The sequence below is a fragment of the Schistocerca gregaria genome, chromosome 3 (assembly GCF_023897955.1).
Source record: "Schistocerca gregaria isolate iqSchGreg1 chromosome 3, iqSchGreg1.2, whole genome shotgun sequence".
NCBI lineage: Eukaryota > Metazoa > Arthropoda > Insecta > Orthoptera > Acrididae > Schistocerca > Schistocerca gregaria.
Genome location: NC_064922.1, coordinates 942236631 through 942261193, shown reverse-complemented (window position 1 = coordinate 942261193; position 24563 = coordinate 942236631). Strand labels below are relative to the sequence as shown.

The 24563-nt window shown below is 38.7% G+C and overlaps 1 protein-coding gene across 9 annotated transcripts in view; it reads left to right on the top strand.

Moving 5' to 3' along the window:
* Positions 1 to 24563, top strand: part of LOC126355863 (protein FAM135A) — a 528171-nt gene that overhangs the window by 314583 nt on the left and 189025 nt on the right. For 5 of the 9 annotated variants that reach the window (XM_050006353.1, XM_050006355.1, XM_050006354.1 and 2 more), the window contains 4 exons: positions 4169 to 4248; positions 4391 to 4530; positions 8073 to 8317; positions 18451 to 18480. In XM_050006353.1, coding sequence (XP_049862310.1) covers positions 4169 to 4248; positions 4391 to 4530; positions 8073 to 8317; positions 18451 to 18480 — 495 coding nt within the window. Of the gene's footprint in view, positions 1 to 1766; positions 2475 to 4168; positions 4249 to 4390; positions 4535 to 8072; positions 8318 to 18450; positions 18481 to 24563 lie in introns of those variants that run through there. The other 4 variants (XM_050006352.1, XM_050006360.1, XM_050006361.1 and 1 more) reach the window with 4 other exon arrangements.

Sequence of the window (24563 nt, the reverse complement as noted above, 5' to 3'; positions counted from 1 at the left end):
TCTGTCTATTCACAATTTATTCTGCCGTGATCCCGCATTTTTCTAGATCCCAGTGCACTTCTTTCACCCATGGAACTTGTTTCTTCCTGTTCTCCTGGAAGAGAAGAATCTTGTGAAATAATGTTTAAATCCATTGCATGACAAGTTAGTAAAACACTGTCCAAGAATCAGTGTCGGCTGTAAAATCACTAAAGAAGGTAATAAGTGTGTCACGGAGCGTGCAGTTCATATTTACGCAAAACGTTACAGTTCATGTACACTACTGCCTTGCAGTAATCTACAGAAGAAAGAATACACAACAATATTTCACGCAACACAGTCCTCATTGAAATTTACTACTATCAACAATCGACCATTAAAAATGACAATGTTGGTTCCAGTGTCTTACCAACCATCAAACACGTTCAGTCAAAACATTAAAAACTTGAACTAAGAAACCACTTGTAGGCTGTTAGGTTTCGAAATTACCTGAGTGTTTGGTGATACCGATACTCGTATTTTCACAGACAATAGTGCATAGCCTTTGATGTGTTTTCCGTGTTTGTTTATAGCTCGAGCGGGACTGGTCGGAGATTGCCGATTGTACTGACAATTAGCGTGTGAATGTACTTATTTCAGAAACTCATAACCATTCGCAAAAATTGGTACGTTACGTTTTGCCATTCAGGAAATGAGTTATAAGGAGGGCCTATTGATAAAAATTGTTTTTTGAAAAAAAGGTAATTGTAGAATGCAAATGCCATTAATGAATTCTTCTCGGGTTATCAGCTGAGTGGTCGCGTCGTCTTGTCGCAACGTTTCAATGAGTTTCGTACCCATCATCTTCTGGCGAAGAATTCATCGGTGGAATACGCCGAGAAAGACTGAAATCGCATATACAAATGCCATATTGGAAATTTCGGTAAATTACGCAAAAATCCCATTTACTACCACTTAATCAATTGATGAAATATGTTGTCCTGCGCATAAAATTTAGTTCTACAAAAGTATAACGGCAAAATTCGTAATTTGCCAAGCGCTGAGGCAAAATCTGAAACGGAAACATACGCGCCGACTACTTGGGTGCGCCGGAGCACAAGAACCCACATACATAATCTTGTGGGGCGCGCCTAGTGTGACAAAAGCAACTTCACGGCACATTAAAACTGTGTGCCGGACCGAGGTTCGAGCTCGGGACCTTTGCCTTTCGCGGGCAAGTGCTCTAACCATCTGAGCTTACCCAAGCACGACTCACGAACCGTCCTCACAGCTTCAGTTGCTCCAGTATATCGTGTCCTAGCTTCCAAACTTCACAGAAACTCCTGGAAACCTTGCAGAACCAGCAGAAAGAGTATGCTGAGACGGCTTAGCCACAGCCTGCAGTCTGTTTCCAGAATGAAACTTTTTACTCTGCAGCGGAGTGTGAGCTTGTTCATATGAAAATTCATGGCAAATTAAAACTTAAAGCTTAAAAGTTTTCTCGCATATGCCTTTATCAAAAAGTAATGAACTATTAAAACACTAAAATGGAAGTTACAATGGAATCCTGTCTTTTCGGTTTTCTTTCATGTTTCCTTAAAAGTGACACGCTACAATACGCCCACTACATTCTTCAACAATTGTTTTAAATTCCCTGCTTGCCAATATTGAGCAATTATGAGGAATAATCCGAGATACAAGGAAGCCGACTGTTACAGACTACCTCAATAGCTATTTCTTTTCAACGTAACAGCGGTTTGGTTTAAGGTTTCAGTGAAATTGTTTTCACGTGACTTGGACTGTTCTAGTTTTTTTTTTTTTTGCGACAATGGCTTTGAAGGACGCGGGACCCTATATTATAGACTGAAAGGTATTCCACATTAGTAGGTAGTACAAAGAAGAAAGTCTACTGATGGGATGCGTGAAGCAAAAGCTCGTCGCCGGGCAAAGATTTTCACAGTTTCCAAACGTTGCGCCATTACTGGACGCGTGTGGAGATGAGAAACCCAATGTTGAGTTTTACTAACATACATACTTTCGGATTCGAACAGTCCCCTAGTGGCTATGGATAAATTCGTCCTAAATTTTTCGTCGTCATCACAGGTGGATTTTTACCAACACCGACAACAGTGAAAAGCATGTTCCGCCAGAAAGTAAGGAACTCGAGAATATGTCTTTTGCCGTTTTCTGTAGTGCATCGTTTTCTGTAGTGCAACAAGCAAGAAGTGTCAAGAAACCAACAGGCAGATCATACCATGAAGAATAGAAAAATACCTTTCCTTGGATTTATTACGACAAGGGATTGGATGAAGTGTTCTGTAGTGTGTGTAAACACGCTTTTGATTCCAGTATAGTGCTTCCGTAGGCAACTGCTACTTATGCAGACAGGGGTTCGTATAATGCGTGTGTCTGGAATGGATCATCCCAGTGGCAAAAAGCGATTGAACGTTTCAGAGTTCATGAAAAATGTACACTTCACCGTTCGCCCTTAACTACTCTGGCAACTATGAAACAAGGTACCAATATGTCATCTTGTATCTCAGCACATAAATTAGAAAGTTTGAACTAGAGTTCGATCTAATTTCTGTTTCCTTTAAGTCAGCTGTGTTATCGACTGAGCTAGGGCAGTCTCAGCGTATGCTACAGTACTAATATATTTAACTCTACCACAGCACAGATATTAATGACACAGGAAGTGTTCGTAAAGGAGTATAAATGAAACATAACAATTTCTTTTTTTAAAAAAGGGGATTCCGTTGAAAACATATACTGCATTCCGCCATTGACATGCATCCACAGAAATTTTGGAAGGTCAGCGCCCTTGAATGGAAGATGTAGCTATTTCTGAAATTGAATATTAACATTCATCGCTTAAATTAATTAGTTTCACAGGAATTGAAATATGTCACTTTAAAGTTGAACTACCAGTTTTTATAACTTGTTATGTCACTATGCCCAGAAATACACATTAGCTCACAAGGTTTTTCTTATATGATAACGTGGAATTTTCTCGTAGACATAACTTCTAGTTATCTGGATTCCCAGAAAAACTAAGCGCAGTATTGCATTCAGCACATTAAAAATGTTGCCTTGAGTAACGAATTTTAGTGGGAAACAGTTAATTAGCATTTTGGAGTAGTCGAATACGTCCCATAAGTACGGTACCATATTTAGAAAACGTACAGTTTGAGAAAAAAGCAAAGGGAAAAAGAAAATCAACAGAAGTTGAAGTCATATCAGACGGAATAGTTCCAAATTGCCATGTCACAACTACAGCCAACAGCTAATTCGGTGGCCATATCTGCCTCAGTATGGTTACTGCTTCACTGTCGACTGGGGAAGAATCACAATTTCCTGAGGAATAGAATGAAGTGTTCCTCTTGTTGAAATGCTTTTCCTTTGCCGTCAACATTTGCAGTATTCCGAGTAGTATGCTGAACAAATGCCACTAAGAGCAGATGAAACCAACTGATAATCATCTTGATTCTCCCAACTTCAGTTAGGTAACTCGTCTGTTTCTCTTAAGTTCCAAATGAGATTTACGAGAAAATGTAGAAATACTGTAGATAAATGGACACATTCACAAAAGGATCGAATTGTCGGAATGAAATACTTGACGAATATGTGACTCTTTTGTCTTGCTAGAATGACTAGGAAACCCAAAACCTGCAAGTTTGTGATTGTGCAGAATATTATAAGCACTGATCATTGTCATAGCTTATTTTGTTAATTTTAAACACCATAACAAATTAAGCCATAATTAATTATTGCCAATGTATGCAGTTGCTTCTCTTTTTACATGTTTTAATTTTATTTATGGTACCCAATGATTATAATAACAGAAACATGTCAAAAAAATGCCTTTAATAATCCCATTGCAAAAGATTTATTTGAAGAGCAAAGTGATCACATACTGATACCTGAAAATTGTTTAAGTATTAATAATAAATCATTGCCAGATGGCATGAATTTCAGTAGTTTAAATCATTATAGTTGTTTGCTAGAAACTGTATTAAATACTCCAACTGATATCCGTGTCATTCGTATAACCGGGTAATCTGAATATTGGCAGTGTGTTAAAATTGATAGTACAATACTCCTTTTTAAAATTTCTTTCAGTGTGGTTCTTTAAGCTGCATGATATTTAAATTCTTATCATTTCATCTATAATTCTTTAGAGAGTAAGTTTTTTTACTGTATCTTGTTTCAGGTTCTACCAGATCAGAACAGCATTACGGGTTTCACCAAAATTACCAGTCAAAGTTGAAGTAAATCTTCCACGAAACCAACGTGAGTTTACCACATAATATCACTGTCTGCTTTATTTTGGTTTAATGTGTGGTTATAAATCCATAAAACTTAATGATATGAAATGATTAGTTTTTGGCTCCTCTTTTCTGTTTGTGGTTGCACTGATGACTTTATCTGTCAGGAAGTGAACTGGTGTTCCCAGCATGTGTGGTCAATGGAGCAGGAGTGAGTAAGACCTTCCAGATCTTGTACCGCAATGAAGAAGTGCTGTTGGATGATGTCATCATGTTCCGTGCTCACATCCTTGTTGACAGTCATAAGGCAGGTATCTCATAGATAATAAGAGATCTTACTTGAACAATGAGATAACTGATGGTCTAACATGGGTGTTTGTATACACCTGTATGTAGTACTCCCCCCCCCCCCCCCTACTCCCCCCCTCACACACACACACACACACACACACACACACACACACACACACACACACACACACACACACACACACACACACACACTCACTCACTCACTCACTCACAGGTGTTATAGTAATGTAAAAATAAGTGCAGCAATGTCATATACACTGCTGGAAGGAAAAATTAATGCACCCTCTTAGAGGTTTCCAGTTCATTCAAGATTTTTTTTTTTTTTGTAGCAACAATGCATATGGAGTACGTGAAATGATGATTCTTGCAGATCAGTAGCATAAATGGGTTGTAGGTACCAGGTATTGACCTATGCTAAAACTCTCGTATTGATATGTGGTGTAACCTTCACAGCTGGCAGTGTCGGTGCTGACTCTATCATCAAGTCAATCATACAGATGGCAAACACTGTTCTGCGATAAGTTATGCCACACTTGCTAGACCTGTTCACAGTGTTCTGTTGAGAAGTTGCACGAGTCACTTCTTGTCCATTCTTTTCCCACACGTGCTCAATTGGAGGCAAGTCGTAGAGATTGTGCTGGCCGGGAAAGTTGCTGCACATCTTGCAGAGCACATAGTTTCATGGGCAGTGTGTGGACGAGCATTTACCTGTTGGAGCAACCCATCACCTTCCTGTTGCCAGACTGTAAAAGAATGGGTCTAACAACATTCTGCACATACCAAGCACTGTTGGTGTTCCTGGAATGGGACACCAAAGGTGAGTGACAGTCGTAACTTATGACTCCCCATCACATAAGGCCTGGGATGGGGCCAGTTTTCTTGGACGAATGCACTCTGAGACGGTGCTCACCAGGCCTACATCATACTTGCAAATGGCGACCACTTGCATGCAGGCAGAATCTGCTTCATCGCTGAAGACCACGGCGAGCCATCCCGTATGCCAAGTGGTCATCTGATGGCACAAGTCGTGTCACGCATGTTAGTGCTGTCGTGTCAGTGGAGGACTGGCTAGAGGTGTGCATGCCCATGGTAAGATTGCTAATGACCAGTCCACAACAGTTCGTATCGACTTGTATTTGCTCACAAGTCCTGTCATCTGTGCTGTGCTAGCTGTATTATCCTCAGTACTGCCCTTACAATAAGATAATCCTGGCGGACGTCTGTGCAGCACAGATGTCCAGAACTGACACCAGTATCTGTGGTAAGGGTAGAGGCTGAAGCAATTAATTAAAATTTGTGCCAAGGCTGGGACTTGGACCAAGATCCCCTGTCTCCTTCAAGTAATGGCCTTGATTCAATTTTTAATTTATTACTTCAGTGTATATTTTATCAATGATAAAATTGAGATTTGTATGTCTCCTTAGGTAGCACGAGTGCATCTCCGTGGCACGATTGCCAGCTGGCTTCACACGTTTGCATGACATTGAACCTTCCAGCTGTGTGCATTCCCTCTTATAGGGTAGACACAGATTGCACTCTGGTAGATATGCCAATAGGCCATCTGTTGACAGGCAATGTTGAAGCTTTATCAGTACATATACTATCTCCCAGGAAGCATATGCATTCATTGAATCATCATTGTCTTTCCAGGTGTAATAATTTTTTTTTTTCCGGCAGTGTATTTTACGTTGGTGAGAAAATGTCCTTTACCTACAGCACATCATTGATACTAGTGGGACTAGTGATTAATTTCTAAAATTTTGGGTGCTATAACATATCTCTTCAACCATACCACTACCACCACCAGCCATCAAAATCAGTTTTCAATTTTGGGAACTTGTAATAAAACTTACCAAGAGAGATGATTTTTTCACAAAATACTATTCTCTAATTCAGGTTTTTATAACATAGTTTTGTATAGTTAAAACAAAAAAAAAACATGAGATTTAATATAAACAACAGGTGTGTTCACTGGTGCAGATTATTGTTGTGTTGCAATTTAATACACGAATACTGTTTTAAATCTCTAGTGCCAGCTTGTTCCATCCGGAATTAAGCTCTGATTGGGACTCGGTTGAGGATGAATTTGCTACTTTCATCAGGATTTAATTATCAGAGACCAAAAGGAAAGGGAGAAGAAAACTACAATATCAAATAGAGGGAATTGTTCAGAACCTCATGTAAAGAGAGACAAATAATGTGCTAACTGTAAAAGCAAAGGCATTTGAATAATCAAAGACAAAGAAGATAAAATAGTCATTTAGTGTACAAGATTGAAGATGACGATTAGTGCTGGAAGTACAGAGAGAAGTAAGGGACGGAAGGAGAAGGAAAAAGATAGAATCTTCTAAAGTTAAACCCAAGTGACTTTTAAAGGGGAAATGTGTTCCCCATTACATAGCATGCTGAAATTGTTACGAGGGATAAAAAAGTACTCTCACTTTTGCATTAAAGAATGTTAAGTTTGAATACTATTTGATCACTTTCTAAATTCTCTTTTTGCACAGTCCACTTGCTGCTGGAAGACATTAATTAACTTGTTGCCTAATGATGTAAAGGGACTCTATGAAAATTTGTTTTAGTGTGGTTTAAAACAGTTATTAATTAAAAGATTAAGATTTCGGATTTATACTAGCTACTGTTATTATTATACCGTACTGTACTGATATTTGTGTACATTCAGCTCCAGTATAGTAGTGGTAGTAAACAAATAATAATATATAAAGTGCTTTTCTTATGAATCCATTACATTTGTGGTGCGATTTCATTAAAGTAAATGTACAATAAATGACAATGTTTAAAACTTTGGCGCATAAAGATTGTTATAATTTTTGTTAGAGAGAGGAAAAGGTAATTGAAACAAAAATCTGCAAGCCCAGTTATTAAGAGAGAGATTTATGTGCTGACAGATTATAAATTGAGAAAGGGAAAGGGGAAGGGGGCAGGAGCACTGTGGTCAATGCACCAAACTTGCATCCAGGAGGAACAGAGTTTAAATCCGTATCCTGTCATCTAAATTTAGTCTTTCTTTGGTTTCATTGTATCGATTGAAGTAAATGATATGATGGTGTCTCTGTAAAGACATCTGCCAGTTTCCTGCCCTATCATTGTTGAACCCAAGCTTGTGCTTAATCTCTAATATTAAGTTCCATCTTCCTTCTTCTTTCAATCAAATGAAGATGATGTAAATGTGGGAGGTTTTGTTCAGCTGACTGTTTCAGCCACCTTGTTTCACTGGAGGTGCCATTATTAAGGTGTGAATGTGTTCTGCTTTGTTTATGCTTTTCTTCATGTTTTCAGTTATATATACATGTTATTAAGACTCAAGATTTTTAAGCACCCTGTTCCTGTTGTAATATTATGCATGTTGTTACTACCAGTATTTGTCACACTCAGTACATTTCACGCTGTGTTGGACAAGGTAATGCGCAGTGTTGACATAAAACAATAATTTTAATTGTGAAATGTAAGTAAGGTAAATGAAGTGCTGCACTTTTTTATTTATGCTCTTTTTTTTCTTTTTTGCATATATCACAGATAGAAGAGACATTGGAGAGGGCTGATTTCACTCTTACAGTAGAACTGTGGTTTACTGATCAGACATTTGGACCAGATCAGCACAGCTCAATTGCATGTGTGTCAAGTCGCACACTCAATCTGCGCTTTTCGCCTACCAGGGGACTCCATTACCATTTACCTGTACTGTTTGACTACTTCCACCTAGCTGCCATCACCATGACAATACATGCAAGCCTTGTTGCACTCCACCAACCATATATCAAGTGAGTGCAATGATCTTTGGAATACTGCAGTGTCAGCATATGTGGTTGTAGTATTTTTGTTCTTATTATCATTACTTTATTTTCTGTTTTTTGTGTAGGTTCAGATGTGTGACCACTCTGCTTCCAGGTGTTTAGATCTGAAACACTGTGCTGTCAAATTGTATTAAGGAAATCAGTTTTCAGTATTAAACCAAATGTTTTCAGGAATGTGGGAAACAGTCAGCAATTAATTAATACTATTTGTTTACCTTGTATTTGCAATGCTGCCTTCTTGTTTTAGGAATTTATTGTTTGTTAGTTTGTTATTGTTATTCAGGCTGCTGTACTCTCTTCAGGCAAGCTGCTCTAATTATCTAATCATATGCTTTAACATAATCTAATTTGCCTTTATGAATGCTTATGGATGATGATATAAAAACTTTTTTTAGGCATACATGAACAGAGAGCAAAAGGTAGTCTATACTGATGTGTTTACAAGCTGCCTTCGTTTTCATTTTGTTTATTATTTTTATGCTTAATGTTCAAAGAACAGCTTTTCTAAACTGAAATACAGTTTTGTGCTGAAAAATATTTGGTTCAGTTGATCTGCAGTTTTCTGCAAAAGTTAAAGTTTTTGGATGCAAATCATCTTATTCAGCATTTTTGTTGATATATTTTGCTGTGTTGGATGTGGTGTTCCTTTACCTCACTCCATATGGCAAGTCATTTCTCATGATTTTGAAAATTAAATATTGATAGAGCAATTGTGTAGTGTTAGGTGCTCACATGTTGCTGGTAGGACTTGCTTCTCTATGGTTTGGTATTAGGGATAAGTGGATAATTAGACATATTTCATATTGTATTGTTAGATCTACATTATCCTGAGCACTGTCCATGGTTTACTGCAAACAGCCACTTAATTATACTGCACCAAAACTTCCCACAGTCACTTGTAGCATAGAAGAAAATCAGGTGCACCTAAAATCAAAACTGTTCACAGTGTCAGTTTGATATTATATTGTTAGATCCAATATTGCTTCCTTCCATGATATTCTGTAACATTAACTGTAATATATAGTTCTGTATGTGCCTATAATTGCAAATATGTACATTAGTAGAACAGGACACTCACCATTCTCACAGGAGTAGAGTTAATAGATAGATAATTGAATGTTGTAGCAAATTGTTTGTGATCTCAATCTTGCATTTCTTATGCACTTTTCCCAAATGTAACATACTGAATATTGATAAGAGATTTCAAGAAGATTCTGACTGGATAGCTTTGTGATACATAAACATAGCATGTACTCAAAACATTAATTAGGATATTAAAATATCATTAAAAACAATGTTCTCTGCTGTTCTCATACGTGGCCACTCTTGCATATTCTGACATCTCATTCAGTAGTCGTTTGTTTGTCAAAATCAAATCGTGGGAAGTCCAGGATGGAATAACAACAATATGGAAAGGGTAGCTAGCTACTCACGTCATAGACCTGAGTCACTGACAGCCACAATGAAAAAGGATGCTAGGAGTGTTTCAGCTTTTGGGCAAAGTTCTTCTTCAGAATTAGAAATAACACACTTTCATACAACAATAATTCACACACACAATACCCGACTGACTGCAACTGACATGAGGCGCAATTTAGTTGGGTTGTGTAATGGAGGTAAGGAAGAATCATTGTGCTGGGAGGAGGGGGTATAGTAGGGTAGGAGTGAGGAAGATGCTAGTGCTGGCTGTGGGAGCATACAAGGACATGATGGGGACAGGGTAGGGCATCTTCTACCCCATCAGAGGCAGCTGTGTGATCTACAACTTTAACTGCAACTACTGTCCCACATTCTGTGTGGGCATGACAACTAACAAGTTGCCTGTCCGCATGAATGGCCATGGCCAAACTGTGACAAAGACGTAGCTGGACCACCCAGTTACTGAAAATTATGCCCAACATGACTGTTTCACAGCCTGTGCCTTGTGGATTCGTGCCACAAACACCAGCTTTTCTGAATTGCACAGACAGGAACTCTCCCTACACCATATCCTTCACCCCTGAAACTGCTCTGCCATGCACCTTTGCTACTCCTTATCCTCTACCTGCCTATCAGATTCATTGCTCCCACTCTAGTTCTGCACATGCCTTATATCCCACCAATGCACTTACATATTCCTTTCTCTTCTTTTCTTCTCTCCTCTTCTCCTTCCTACCCACTGCAGCTTCCTGATCCTGCACCTAGCAGCCCTATTGTGTTCCCACCATGTCCCTGCATGCTCTCACAGGCAACACTAGCATTTTCCCCATTCACTACCCTGCCATATCTCCCCCCTCCCCACCTTCATGCCTCTTCCTTACCCTCACTACCCAATCCAGTTAGACAGCTGTTCACATCAGAGACAGTTGCATTCAAGCATTAGTGCCTGGAGACAGTGGCGATATGTGTGAGAGTTTGTTTCATGAATATATGTGTTTTCTACTTCTGAGGAAGAAATGTGTGTGACTGCAAATATTTCTACCATTATTTTTTTATGCCTTTGTGGAACTCGTTGCCAGCTGTGTGTGGTGAGAAGCAATGTACCCTTTCCATATTGTATTTATTCATTTGTGATATTTTAGGTCTTTTTAGTGAGAACAATACATCATACACAAGCTGTATGCTTGTAGTTCTTCATGAAGTTTTTTATTTAATTGAACAATTTTTTTAAATGTGCCAAAATGAAAACTCTTATACTATCTTTTAATGGAGTGAGTGATGTCACTCATATGTTGTCAGTAGCAGAACATTATTCCCATTTGATTTCAGATTGATCCCAAAGTGTATGCAATGAGTCTAGTATCTGACCTTTCACTTGTTAACTTTATTTGAAAAACTGCTGTGGAAATAAGTCAGTAGTGTCAGTTTGAAGGAAATGGTTATATTGGTATTATTTTTTGCAAAGGTGATTTCTTGTATACTGCATCATTCTATGCACATTGTGTTTTGCTAAAATTACTTTCAGAATCTGTCATTTCTCTTGACTTACATGTACTGCACAAGAAAAAATCATATAATTGATCTCTGGGTTTCATGTGAAGCTCCGTTTCATTTCTGGTTTGGATGATCTTCTTGAGGTAGATTGTGAGGGAAAGTATTGATGTACATAATTGGAAAGATGAAAACCTTTTTTAGTGAGGAAGGTATTCACATTATCTGATGTACTGGTAATTATTTTGTAGGGAAAGATAAATAACACATTATTTACAGGTAAATTCTTCTTTTAATGTAAAAATTACCAATGATCAAACTGCATTTGTACTCTACATGTTCACAAAGTTAAATAACTGAATAAGTCATCATCATAATCATAATATCTTCACAGTTGCTGCCAACCTCAGTGGCATCATAATCACGACCAATACTTGATTTGTGACTCCTGTATGTTCATCATACTGGTACAGATTTGTTGAATTTTAGTAGCTGAATGCAGTTGCAAGTAATTTATTGAGACTGCATCTGGACACTCATTCACTACACAGGCTCACTGCTTTTTTTAAAAAATGTCCATAGCCTGGCTCAATTACAAAATATGTTCACTCTTCAAATGACACACTGAATATCACTCGCTAAATGTATTGAGATCATAATGCAGTGATACACGGGAAGTACACCTAATTTGGTAATGGCTTTGCTGACTGTGGAACGTTGTACATATTTACTATTCAGTTATTGTGAAAAATTAATGATTTTGGAAAATTTCCCTTGCCACAACCATTTGTTCCTTTTCCATGTACACTTGTTCATTGCCTTTTTTACAATGTAAAGAGGGGACTCCCATCCAGTTCATACCCTGCTGTTTGTTTTTGTTATGTTATGGTGATGATGTTCGTGGTGGTGGTGGTGGTGGTGGTGGTGGTGGTGGTGGTGGTGGTGATGGTGATGGTGATGATGATCTAAATTATTCAGCAACACTGTTGGTCAGTCACTGCATTTGTTATCATGAAATATATTTTGCTTAGGTAACTTTTGAGCATAATCAGTACAATAATAACATGTAAAACAGATTCCTCATACATACTCCATAGATGCATTACCAAAAATAATTGACACATGCATAAGAAGCTTAAACTGAAAGTGCAGTGAAAACTACTATAAATTATATATCAATTGCCTTCCCCCTTTCTTTTTAGAAGAATGTTGATTTACGTTCGGATTATTTATACATGTAAAAAGTACTGTGAAACAACAGATAAATATTTTGTGGTCATTTATCATTTTCAAGTTGTAGGCTGAACAGTGTCCCAGTAACAAAGTTGTAAACTGTTGACATCATTAATAGTATGATGTCACAATTTCATTAAATGATGCAGCTATACTGTAACAATGGAAAATCCAGGATGGTATGTAACAATAATATTATAAGAAAAGGATAGTTGCTATTCACCATACAGTGGAGAGGCTGAGTCGCAGATAGGCACAACAAAAGGACTCTCACACTGTAAGCTTTCGGCCAACGAGGTCTGTGAAAAAAAAAAAACACACACACACACACACACACACACACACACACTTATGACAACAGTCTCTGGCAGCTGAAGCCAGTCTGGCTTCAGCTGCCAAAAACTGTGGTCGTGTGTGTGAGCGCGCGTGTGTTGTCTATTTTTGACGAAGACCTTGTTGGCTGAAAGATTATTGTGTGACAGTCTTTTTGTTGTGCCTATCTGAGACTCAGCATCCCCGCTATACGCTGAGTAGCAACTCTCCTCTTCATAATATTGCAGCTGAAATATAGTTAGCCAAATATGCAAACAATCAGCAAGTGGAAAAGCTACAAACACTAGGAACTGAGACATTTAGACTAAAATTAAAGTAAATTCTTGTATTGCGATACGTTAAAAGTTCTTGGTAGCAGTTGTCACAGTAGTCAAGAGTTTCAGATAATTTACATCATCAAAAAAGAAAAATGTAATAGGATAAAGCAAAGAATATAATGTTCGCAAGCTTTAAGTGTAGCTGGGGAAGTAAAAGGAAAATAAAGACCAACTTTAAATAGGATATTGAGGATAACAAAAGCTAAAATAATTTGATTTACAATGGTAAAATGTGGGAATTTGTTTTGAATTTATTTTTAGATCTTTACCAGAAAAATCTTTACATCCTACAACATTAAGTAAGAGCAGTGTATTGTGAGCCCAAGGTTTTGAAACAGACTATAGATAATTTCTGGAAGTATATTTATATTACATCAAATACTTTGAATAATCTCTTCATGTGCTCATATTTAAAACAAATCTTATATATCATACCACAGCATAAATAAGTTAAGGCATCATTCTATCTTTTCCACTAGTTTGGAAGGTCTTCCAATTTTTCCTTCTGCCCCAACAAAATTTATATAAACTCAAGATGCATATAGTTTTAAATATTGTGACAGGCCACATAAATTTCTTCTCTAAAAAAAAGTAAACTTAAAACTAATTCAGAAATCTTTCTTGTAAAGACTTACATTCACATCAGAAGTATCTAGCTCATTGATTTACCATAACTTACTTTGTGTTAGGACATATACATCAGTGCTGTTTGTTTCTCAATTGTGTGATTATCCATTGTGTGTATTACGTGCGGATTTTGAAAACCATTGAAAGAAACTTTGGTTAATATTATTGTTAATAGCTAATTTGAGTTATTGTCCACATATTTGTCCCAGCACACATAATGCATATTGTTGTTGAATATTTTCTTGCAGATCTTTCCTCTTATTGTTCCATTTTCATCAGCATTAAAGCAATAAAACAACATTGTTTTGAGAGTCCTTGTTGCTACTACTCTCTACCATCATTCTGGTGTAGTGTTTTGTTAGTGCTCCTGATGTGGTCTGATCTTATAATTAGGATTCACAGTTGAATGTGTTACCTTCACTCACTGCAGAGAGTGTCTCTCAAAGTTTGAATTATTACTACATTATCACTAATTTATGTGTTATTGTATATGAATAACTTGAGTTGTCATCTCATTTCTGTCACTCCTCATGTCTTCTTTGTCAGTCAATGTCAATGAATGTTTCCTGCAGTATTGCATAACCAGGGGATGCTACTTAAGCGTTTTTTCATTCAGTAATCCACTTCTGTTGCTATGTCCTTATCAGAGACATCTGCTGTGCTGTATGGTGCGATTTGAATTTCCTATTATTGTAATCCTCATTCATTGATGTGCACACATAGTTATCTTACAGTTATATTGTGAATGATTAAACTCAAATCATTTTGTCATTTTCAGAAAATACTATTGATAATTTGGATGCTGGCTTGCTATTTACTTTCCATATCTCATGCCAGTCTCCTCAGTTTAGTAGTAGCCTATATTGCTTTTTGTTCTTGTTCATAAAACTTTTTCATACATGAAAAGTGCATTATACATTGAGGTGGCAAAAGTCATGGGATAGCGATATGCACATACACAGATGGCGCTAGTATCACCTACACGAGACATAAAAGGATAGGGCATTGGTGGAGCAGTCGTTTGTACTCATACAATTCATGTGAAAAGGTTTCCACTGTGATTGTGGCCACACAGTGGGAATTAACAGACGTTGAAGTTGCAATCTTAGTTGGAGATATACTCCATACATCCAGAGAAGAGCTCTTACAGCTGGCAGTGCAGTTGCCAGGATTTGATACGGACAGGCAGAGAACCAGTGGTGGGGGATTGGGGTGGCGGACCTTCCTGTCCCAACCTTCAGCCTGCGGCAACACTCGGCCTCTTCAGAACCTAACAATGCTGCGTCATTCATTGCAGCATTCCCCTAGGGGCAGCATCCTGCTAACCGATGTGTTCCTTGATGGAATATTTTTTTCACATGCGCTACCAGTGTTTGTCACCTTGCACAAACACACACACAAATATTTTATTTAATGATGTTGCAGCCATTTGACTGTAACAATTTTTATTTTATTGTTACGCGGTTCAGCTTTTGCTATATTTCAGGTCAGTCTGATACCTTTCCACATATAAACAAGTTACTGTACTTGAAAATGGCCTATGGCTGAACTCTGGATCGTATAACAATAAAATAAAAATTATGACCATCAAACAGCGGTAACATCATTAACAAAAATTACTGTGACTATGGTTCCAGCCAAAATAAAAATTACACACAAGCAGATTTTCAACATTAACAAGGTAATTGCACAAATGTTTAAGTGTAAAATATTGAATAAGGAAGTTTCCTCTATTTTTCGTGTGGGAGAACGGAAATCTCAGGATCGTCGTCCATCTGATTGGTCATCTCTCACCACAACCACAGTCTTCAGTATCTTCGCTGCTGCCGTCCTCATTGTCTGATAAAGAAGTTACAATATGATGAGCGGATTCTTCTCTTACACCTTCTTCTATATTTGACTTTGTAATCTCTTAACACATGTAGTTCACGACATTCTTTCAATTTTCTGGCGCTATTCATGTGACAACCTCATTTACCAGCCTCTCTGTGTCTTGCAACGTAAAGGTTTTGTTTCGCTCTGCAATATCTGCTTTTATTTGAGCCCAGTTGAGTCCAGTTGCATAGTAATGGCAGTTGTATGATGGTATACATATAGCTTTGTGAGCGTGGTACTCTGCTACTGTATCAATCACATAATGCATCTTCTGTGGCTTGTATCGTTTCACTAAATCCCGAAGTTCTGCTTTCCGCATATTCTGTTTAAAGCCTATTTTATTATCTTTCAACCAGCTGACTATTTCGTCTCTCCTTGCAGCACCCTTTGGTGCCTTATTTAATTGTACAGAATGGTACGGTACATTGTCCATTACAAAATCACCACCAGAACTGACATTTGGTAGCAAACGAGTAATGAACCAGTCTTTGAATGTATCTGCATTCATCTCCTCGTGGTGGTCGACAGTTTCTTTTTGACTGAAACTTCATCATAGCACGAGGCACAAAACTGTTCATAGAGCCAGCATGAACTATAATTAGTCGCCCTCTCTTACCAGTTGGCACACTCGTAGTTCGATGATGCGTGTCGTCTGTCCATGCGATGGAACGCGCGTGACGCACATTGACCCATGTTTCGTCAATCAATATTACATTTTCCAGATTCACTGCTAGCAACTTGTGCAGGAAAAGTCATCTCGATGCTACAATGCCAGTGTTCAATTAATACCTTTTGTCCTGAGAACTTTTTCCAACGGAACCCAAATTTTTTAAAAACAATGGAGAGACTAGTCGTTCTATCTGTGAACAAACCACTGTCCGATAGTGATGCCTTCAACTTTTTAAGTGTCGGCACTACTTCTTGCTGTAGTACTCATATATGTGTTGCCTGATAGCACTTTCGTCAAATTTGTCTGTTTGTCACACAACATCTCTTCCTTGGCTTTCCAGGCGTCACAATAATAGGGCTCTCAGCTGAATTGGCAGCCTCTTTATCATTTGTGACTATCTTCACTGTCGCTGTAGAGATGTTCAATGCTTCTGCCACTCTGTCAACCACTTAACTCACTGATATCAAAGGCCTTTCAAAGTAAACACGCTTGCGATTTCAGTGTAGTCCCTTTCCCAAAAGCCATCTTCTCTGCTCTGCAGGCAGCCATTTTCCACTTATACACACGCCAAGAGACTCGCAGAAGTAGCGGAATGCACACGTATACACGAAGAACCAAACGTAGCACGTGGCGCAACTGACTGAAAGCAGCGGTCACCCAGCACTATGGCAAGACTGGGGCATTGCCACAGTAACATAAACAAAAGCTCATGACCAGATTGGCTGTTGTGGGTACACAAAATACGTGTGCCATGGCCGCGCCAACTGTCAGAGCTCTTCTCTCGCCGTATGTAGTGTAGACGCATGGGAAATTCCATTCTGGAAATCATTGGGGTATTCAATATTCTGAGATCTACAGTGTCAAAAGTGTGCCAAGAATACCAAATTTCACGTTGTTACCTTCCACGTCAGACAACAAACTGGCCGAAAGCCTTAGCCTTCACTTAACAACCAAGAGCAGCGGCGTTTTCGAAGAGTGTCAGTGTTAACAGACAAGCAACATTACATGAAATAATTGCAGAAATAAATGTGGCATGTACAACAAACGTATCTGTTAGGACAGTGTGGCGAAATTTGACATTAATGGGCTATGGCAGCAGACAACTGACATTAGTGCCTTTGCTAACAGCTTGACATTGCTGGCAGCACCTCTCCTTGGCTCGTGACCATATCTGTTGGACCCTAGACCTGGTCAGATATGAGTCCAGACTGCAGTTGGTAAGAGTTAATGGCAGGGTTTAAGTGTGGCGCAGGCCCCACAAAGCCATGGACCCAAGTTGTGAACAAGGAAGTACTGGAAATGGTTATGTTCAGCTACATGGAGAAGATTTGCATTCATGGACTTGCCATGTTCCCAAACAATGATGCCACTGGGCCACAGCTGTTCGTGACTGGTTTCAAGAACATTCTGGACAATTCGAGCAAATGATTTAGCCATTCAGATCACACGATATGAGTCCCATCGACCATATATGAGACATAATTGAGAAATCAGTTCATGCACAAAATCCTCCACCGGCAACACTTTGCTAGTTAGAGTTGGCTATAGAGGCAACATTGCTTAGTATTTCCGCTTAGAGGATTTCCAACAACTTGAGTCCATGCCACATCGAGTTGCTGCAGTGCCAGGCAAAAGGAGATCCAACACAATATTAGGAGGTATTTCATGATTTCTGTCACCTCAGTGTAAACGTTACTGATTACTTACATATTGTCAATATACTTACTAGTTATTTGTATATGTCAGTACTCCCTTTTTTACCAACATTATGACCATGATAAAAAAATAACTTACATAATCATCATTTTTCATTCATAAAATCAAGTTTCACTATATTAATTTTGCACTGCCAGATTTATTTTCTCCTTGTTATTAAAAAAGTTATCAAATGCATATTGAAGTGAAGGTGAGGCAGTGATCATTAATATCAGTTTACACTGATTGTTTGAAAACAGTTTTTGCCTTTCATTCATGCCACCACATTTTTGGAGGATTGGTGCAGTGCTGGAATTACTTTTTTTGCCATTGATGCTGGCCATTTTTTCTAATCCACATTTTTTTCTAATCCACTAACCTACATCCACAGACACCACCTTCACTCAATGCTTGTTGTTCTTTTCTTGTTGCATGCTCAGGAAAAGTATCCTGCACTATGTGCAGAGTTGGTGAGTTAAAACTATTCAGTGCAGAGGAAGCTGATGCTTTGCACATGTTCACAGTTATGCAGCATTGTATTCAATCCATTGTTCTTGCATTTTTGTAAATAATATTTGGTTACCATTTGTTTTTGAGTGCATGGTAAATTAATGGTAATGTTATTGTGTCTCTTAGCATATTGCTGGTTTCGCATCTGCTTGTAGTCATTATAGATCACCACAGCATTATTTATTTTATGAAAGTTGCTTTTAGAACTTCTAATATTGAATATAAAGTTAATCAAAGTGCATTTTGCCAGATGTGAGCAATATTAGAGCTTCTGACATGATACATCCACAGCTGCTATGTAGATAAAATAATATCTTACAATAAAATTATTCTTATTTTGATGAAAATTCGAAGTACAGTTTTCAGAAACTGCAACGACATATAGGAAGATTGCTATGGAAGAAATGTGTCTTAATTTTCATGTGTGTGTTATTGTTCGGCTCGTATAATTCTGTCAGCTAACAAAAGATGTAAGTAATTCGACCAATAATTTGTATGCAGGTTTTCCCCTTCTGCCTTTGTTATGCTATTTATCCATGGAATGTTCGTGCACTGGTTGTTTCTTGTAAATGTTATTTATATGTATTTTATTCCTCTGTTTGCCATATGTATTTAAGAAAACTTGTTTGCTACCGTATACTCCATGTAATTTTATTGCATTGTACTTTCACAAAACATTTATATTCTTGAATTATAGTTGAGAAATTTTTATTGCATTCAACAGTAATTTTGAATCTTTATCATTATACTGTAGTTTTGGTTTCACAAAGCTTACAAAGTATGAATAATAGATAAGACGAGAGTGAGTATGAGAGGTTTTATGAATGTAAGTTACCAAATGTGAAACTCATTACATTTGGTGCTTCTAAAGTATTAAAAAATGAAACAAAATACCAATGGAAATAATAAAAGTTAGTGTAAACAGTCAATTTTATGGTTTGATTATTTATTTATTAGCCTTCTTTAAGCACGTAGAGACAATCAATGTCATTATTTTGTGTACAGAGGGACGTGCATGCAAGTCACGGAATTCCCATAACTTCCTTGGGGGGGGGGGGGGGGTATTAGCTCAGATGCCTCATTCAGTCACATCCTAGTTGTGTTCGATCGGGTTCACATCTGACGAGTTGGGGGGCCAGCACATCAACTGGAACTGGGCATTGTGTTCTTCGAACCACTCCATCACGCTTCTGCCCTTGTGACATGGTGCTTTATCTCATTGAAAAATGCTACTGCCATCAGGAAACAAGATAATCATGAAGGCATGAATGTTCCCCAGAGCATAATGGAGCCACTGCCAGCTTGTTTCTGTCCCCCAATACAGTTGTCAGGGAGCTGTTCCCCTGGAAGATGATGGATTCACGCCCTCCCAACAGCATGATGGAGGAGCTATGGAGGTTCATCAGACCGTGCAGTGGTCTGCCACTGTGCCAAATGTCCAGTGGCGATGGTCAAATGTGCATTTCAGTTGTAGTTGCCAATGTGGTGTTAACATTGGCAAATGCACAGGTAATCGGCTGTGGAGGAGTATTTGGTGTACTGTGTGTTCAGAGACACTTATAACCTTCCCAGCATTGAAGTCTGATATTAGTTCTGACACAGTTCGGTGCTTGTTCTGTTTTACCAGTCCGATGAGCCTATGACGTCGGACATCTGTAATTAGGGGTGGCTGCCCAACCCCACGATGTCTGAACATGGTTTCACCTAGTGTTGAAGCTGCTCACTGCAGCACTCCTTGAACTTCTGACGAGTCATACAGTTTCCAAAATGATCGCGCTGAGCCTCCAGGCCATCACAATCTTCCCTCGGTAAAATTCAGATAGATCGCGCGCCTTTCCCCTTCTACACGTGGACAGCATGCTCACTGATTCTACGTGCACTGTGCATGTGTCTGACTAGCAGTCGTCCTCGGCAGGTGACGCTGCTTTCGCCTGGGTGGCTTTATATCGATAGCAGGTCGGTGGTCATAATGTTCTGGCTGTTCAGTGTAAATACCTTGTTAAAGGGCATGGTAAGATACAAACGTTACTAGTCCATTACTCAGTTACTATTATTGAGCAAGGATACAATTGTTCTTTGTACAGCACGTGATGTGTTCATTATACAGGGTGTGACACAGTAACTTCTTTCCGATTTGAAAAACATGCTACTCAGCAACCGTTCCTCATTATTGTGTGGGGTTGAGTGAATTTGAAAGGGTAGGACCTAACTTTTTTGGGGGTAGTTTAGTGGTGATCATGAAGTGGTGGGGGAAGAGCGTGCATTTGTGTGGTGACTTAATGGTCCAAATGGCTCTGAGCACTAAGGGACTTAACATCTCTGGTCATCAGTCCCCTAGAACTTAAAACTGACCCCGCCGGGAAACGAACCCGGGAACCCGGGCGTGGGAAGCGACAACGCTACTGCACGATGTGGCGACTTAATTTTCGAATGGCTATTGAATCATCAAAACCCAGCGTGTATTCAGGAAAAGTTTAATATCATGCCTGAAGGCTATGTTTGTGATCGAAAATCAATTGTTACATGGGTATACATGTTTATGGATATTGGTAGTGTGCAGAAAAAGAAACCTTGATCTCCAAGAAATACCAGAACACCAAAAAACATAGAGAAAAAGAGGCTGAGTATTTTGAATTCCCAAAGTGATATACATGCAAATGAGCAACTTCTCTTGCGATTTATGATCACACAGCGAGACAAAGTCTTCATGAATGCGTGAAATTCCATCTGTAGAAATTGGCAGTGTGCACACCCTCAAGCCATGTGATTTAGTTTCACGAAAAAATATATGTAAAGCCTTAATTGAAAAGCTGCCTCATGACACCCCTTTTTTCTTAAGCAATGAGACACTCTTTCATTTGTCTGGGTGCATGAATAAACAAAATTTGCAATATTGGAGTGGCATGAACTGCCGAGTGCTTCACGAGTGTCTCCTGCATGCAGAACATCCTGTTTAGTACGCGTTATCTGAAACTGGCATTGTTGGCCCACGGTTTTTTGAAGAGAATGATAAGGCCGTTATAGTCTCTTCTGAGTGTTACGTCCAGATGTTAAGGAATGTTTTCTTCCCAAACTTAAAGAAATGGAATTGGGGATGTCTAGTGCCAGCAAGACAGCACTGCGGCTCACGCAGCATGAACATCAATGAAACTCTTGCACAAACACTTTCCTGACCATCTGATCTCTTTGAAGGGTGATCTTCAGTGGCCAGCACACTTTGCAAATATGTTACTGTGCTATTTCAGTGTATAGCAGTCATCCATGGACACTGGGTGAGCGGTGTTCATGCTGCTGGTAAGAGGACCCAGTGGACAGCCTGTCAAAATCTAAATGCAGATCTATACTGAATTGTAAAAAATAATAGCAAAATAGAAACAATTAACGGTCCAAGGACAAGAAGTGCAATATCGAGCAGCCTGAAAGAGCAACAGCATCTTGGCTAAGTGCTCACGGTACTGGATTGACAAGCAGGGGAGCCATGTTCAAACCTTCCTCATGCCAAATCTATTATTATTATTATTATTGTTATTGTTATTATTTTTCTGTTCTCTGTATTCTAATTTGTGTCTGTATAATGGTATGACATTCATTTGTAGCAGTAATGTGTAAGGTAGGGACCTATGATGACAGTTGATTCTGCGCAACTACTCTGTTAGCAGCCAGAAGCAAGTAGCTTTCAGAGTGGAACTGCAAATATTCGATGACAAGGCGACAAGTCAACCGAATCTTCCACCAGAAAACACGTTTGGTCTGTCATACATGGCATTAGTGACAGTATGCATGTCATATGGTAGTAATCTCTTATCAACGCACCTAATTTGTACACCTGGTAAGCGAGTGAGATATGGCTCCATGCCCGATTTAGGTGTTAGAGATTTGAACACGGTTCATCCAATTTACAGTCCAATGCTATGAGCACTTAACCGTGATGCCAAGGTTGTTCAGTTTATCGTGATATTGCACTTGTTAAGCTTGGACTGTTCACTGTTTCTAATTTTTTCCCCCACAGTTCAGTACACTGTCTTCCTGTTTTCACACTTGATCTGTGTTCAGTTTTTGGTGGGCTATTCACTGGGCCATCTTACGACTAAATCTGATGGGGCTGTGATGGGGGAATTTCCCTCGTGAGTTCGACTCTCCAAATGCATCGAGCAGAAAGAGGATGACCTTCAAGACATCATTTTCAAAAACTAATGAAATAAAATTTTAAAATACCTAAAATACTTTCTATTCCATCATTTTTTAAATAAAGAAGTTGCTCCCTAGCACACTTTCTAGACACCTGCATAAGCAACTTTTTCTGTAAGCCACTTGCATATTATGTTTCTGTACATGCTTAGCGACATATTGAGTGATTTTCCTGGTAACGTGTTAAGTTGTCATAAACCTATGAATGTAGAACTGCCTTGAAATTTCCTAATCATGGATGCTGGAATGTTAGTCTTCTGATTTTGGCATATGTCATATTGATGATAAGATTCTCGTTGTTTATTGTTACTTTGGTTTTCCCTCAAATGAATCGGATAACTTTGGTTGTGAGGCATATATGCGTTGGTATTTTTAATTACAGGGTGTTGTTATCAGGAGAAAGAAAACTGGCGTTCTACAGATCAGAGCGTGGAATGCCCGATCCCTTAATCGGGCAGGTAGGTTAGAAAATGTAAAAAGGGAAATGGGTCGGTTAAAGTTATAGTGGGAATTAGTGAAGTTTGGTGGCAGGAGGAACAAGACTTTTGGTCAGGTGAATACAGGGTTATAAATACCAAATCAAATAGGGGCAATGCAGGAGTAGGTTTAATAACGAATAGAAAAATAGGAGTGAGGGTAATCTACTGCAAAAAGCATACTGAACACATTATTGTGGCAAAGATAGACATGAAGCCCACACCTACTATGGTAGTACAAGTTTATATGCCAACTAGCTCTGCAGATGATGAAGAAATTGATGAAATGTATGATGAGATAAAAGAAATTATTCAGATAGTGAGGGGAGATGAAAATTTAATAGTCATGGGTGACTGGAATTTGATAGTAGGAAAAGGGAGAGAAGGAAACTTAGTAGGTGAATATGGATTGGGGGTAAGAAATGAAAGAGGAAGCCGTCTGGTAGAATTTTGCACAGAGCATAACTTAATCATAGCTAACACTTGGTTCAAAAATCATGAAAGAAGGTTGTATGCATGGAAGAAGCCTGGAGATACTAGAACGTATCAGATAGATTACATAATGGTAAGACAGAGATTCAGGAACCAGGTTTCCAGGTGCAGATGTGGACTCTGACCACAATCTATTGGTTATGAACTGCAGTTTCTACATCTACATCTACATGACTACTCTGCAATTCACGTTTAAGTGCTTGGCAGAGGGTTCATCGAACCACAATCGTACTATCTCTCTACTATTCCACTCCCGAACAGCGAGCGGGAAAAACGAACACCTAAACCTTTCTGTTCGAGCTCTGATTTCTCTTATTTTATTTTGATGATCATTCCTACCTATGTAGGTTGGGCTCAACAAAATATTTTTGCATTCGGAAGAGAAAGTTGGTGACTGAAATTTCGCAAAAAGGTCTCGCCGCGACGAAAAACGTCTATGCTGTAATGACTTCCATCCCAACTCGTGTATCATATCTGCCACACTCTCTCCCCTATAACGTGATAATACATAACGAGCTGCCCTTTTTTGCACCCTTTCGATGTCCTCCGTCAATCCCACCTGGTAAGGATCCCACACCGTGCAGCAATATTCTAACAGAGGACGAACGAGTGTAGTGCAAGCTGTCTCTTTAGTGGACTTGTTGCATCTTCTAAGTGTCCTGCCAATGAAACGCAACCTTTGGCTCGCCTTCCCGACAATATTATCTATGTGGGAATTGTAGAGATGTAATCAGCATTACACTCAGATGTTAATTTTGAGTCAAGATGAATCTCAAGAAGTTTAGCAGAAAAATAGTAACCTTTTATAATCTTCGCCACATGAAATGAAGATAATATTAACTGTTTTTTGTTATTAACATGCAATAAATTGATCTCAAACCAAATAC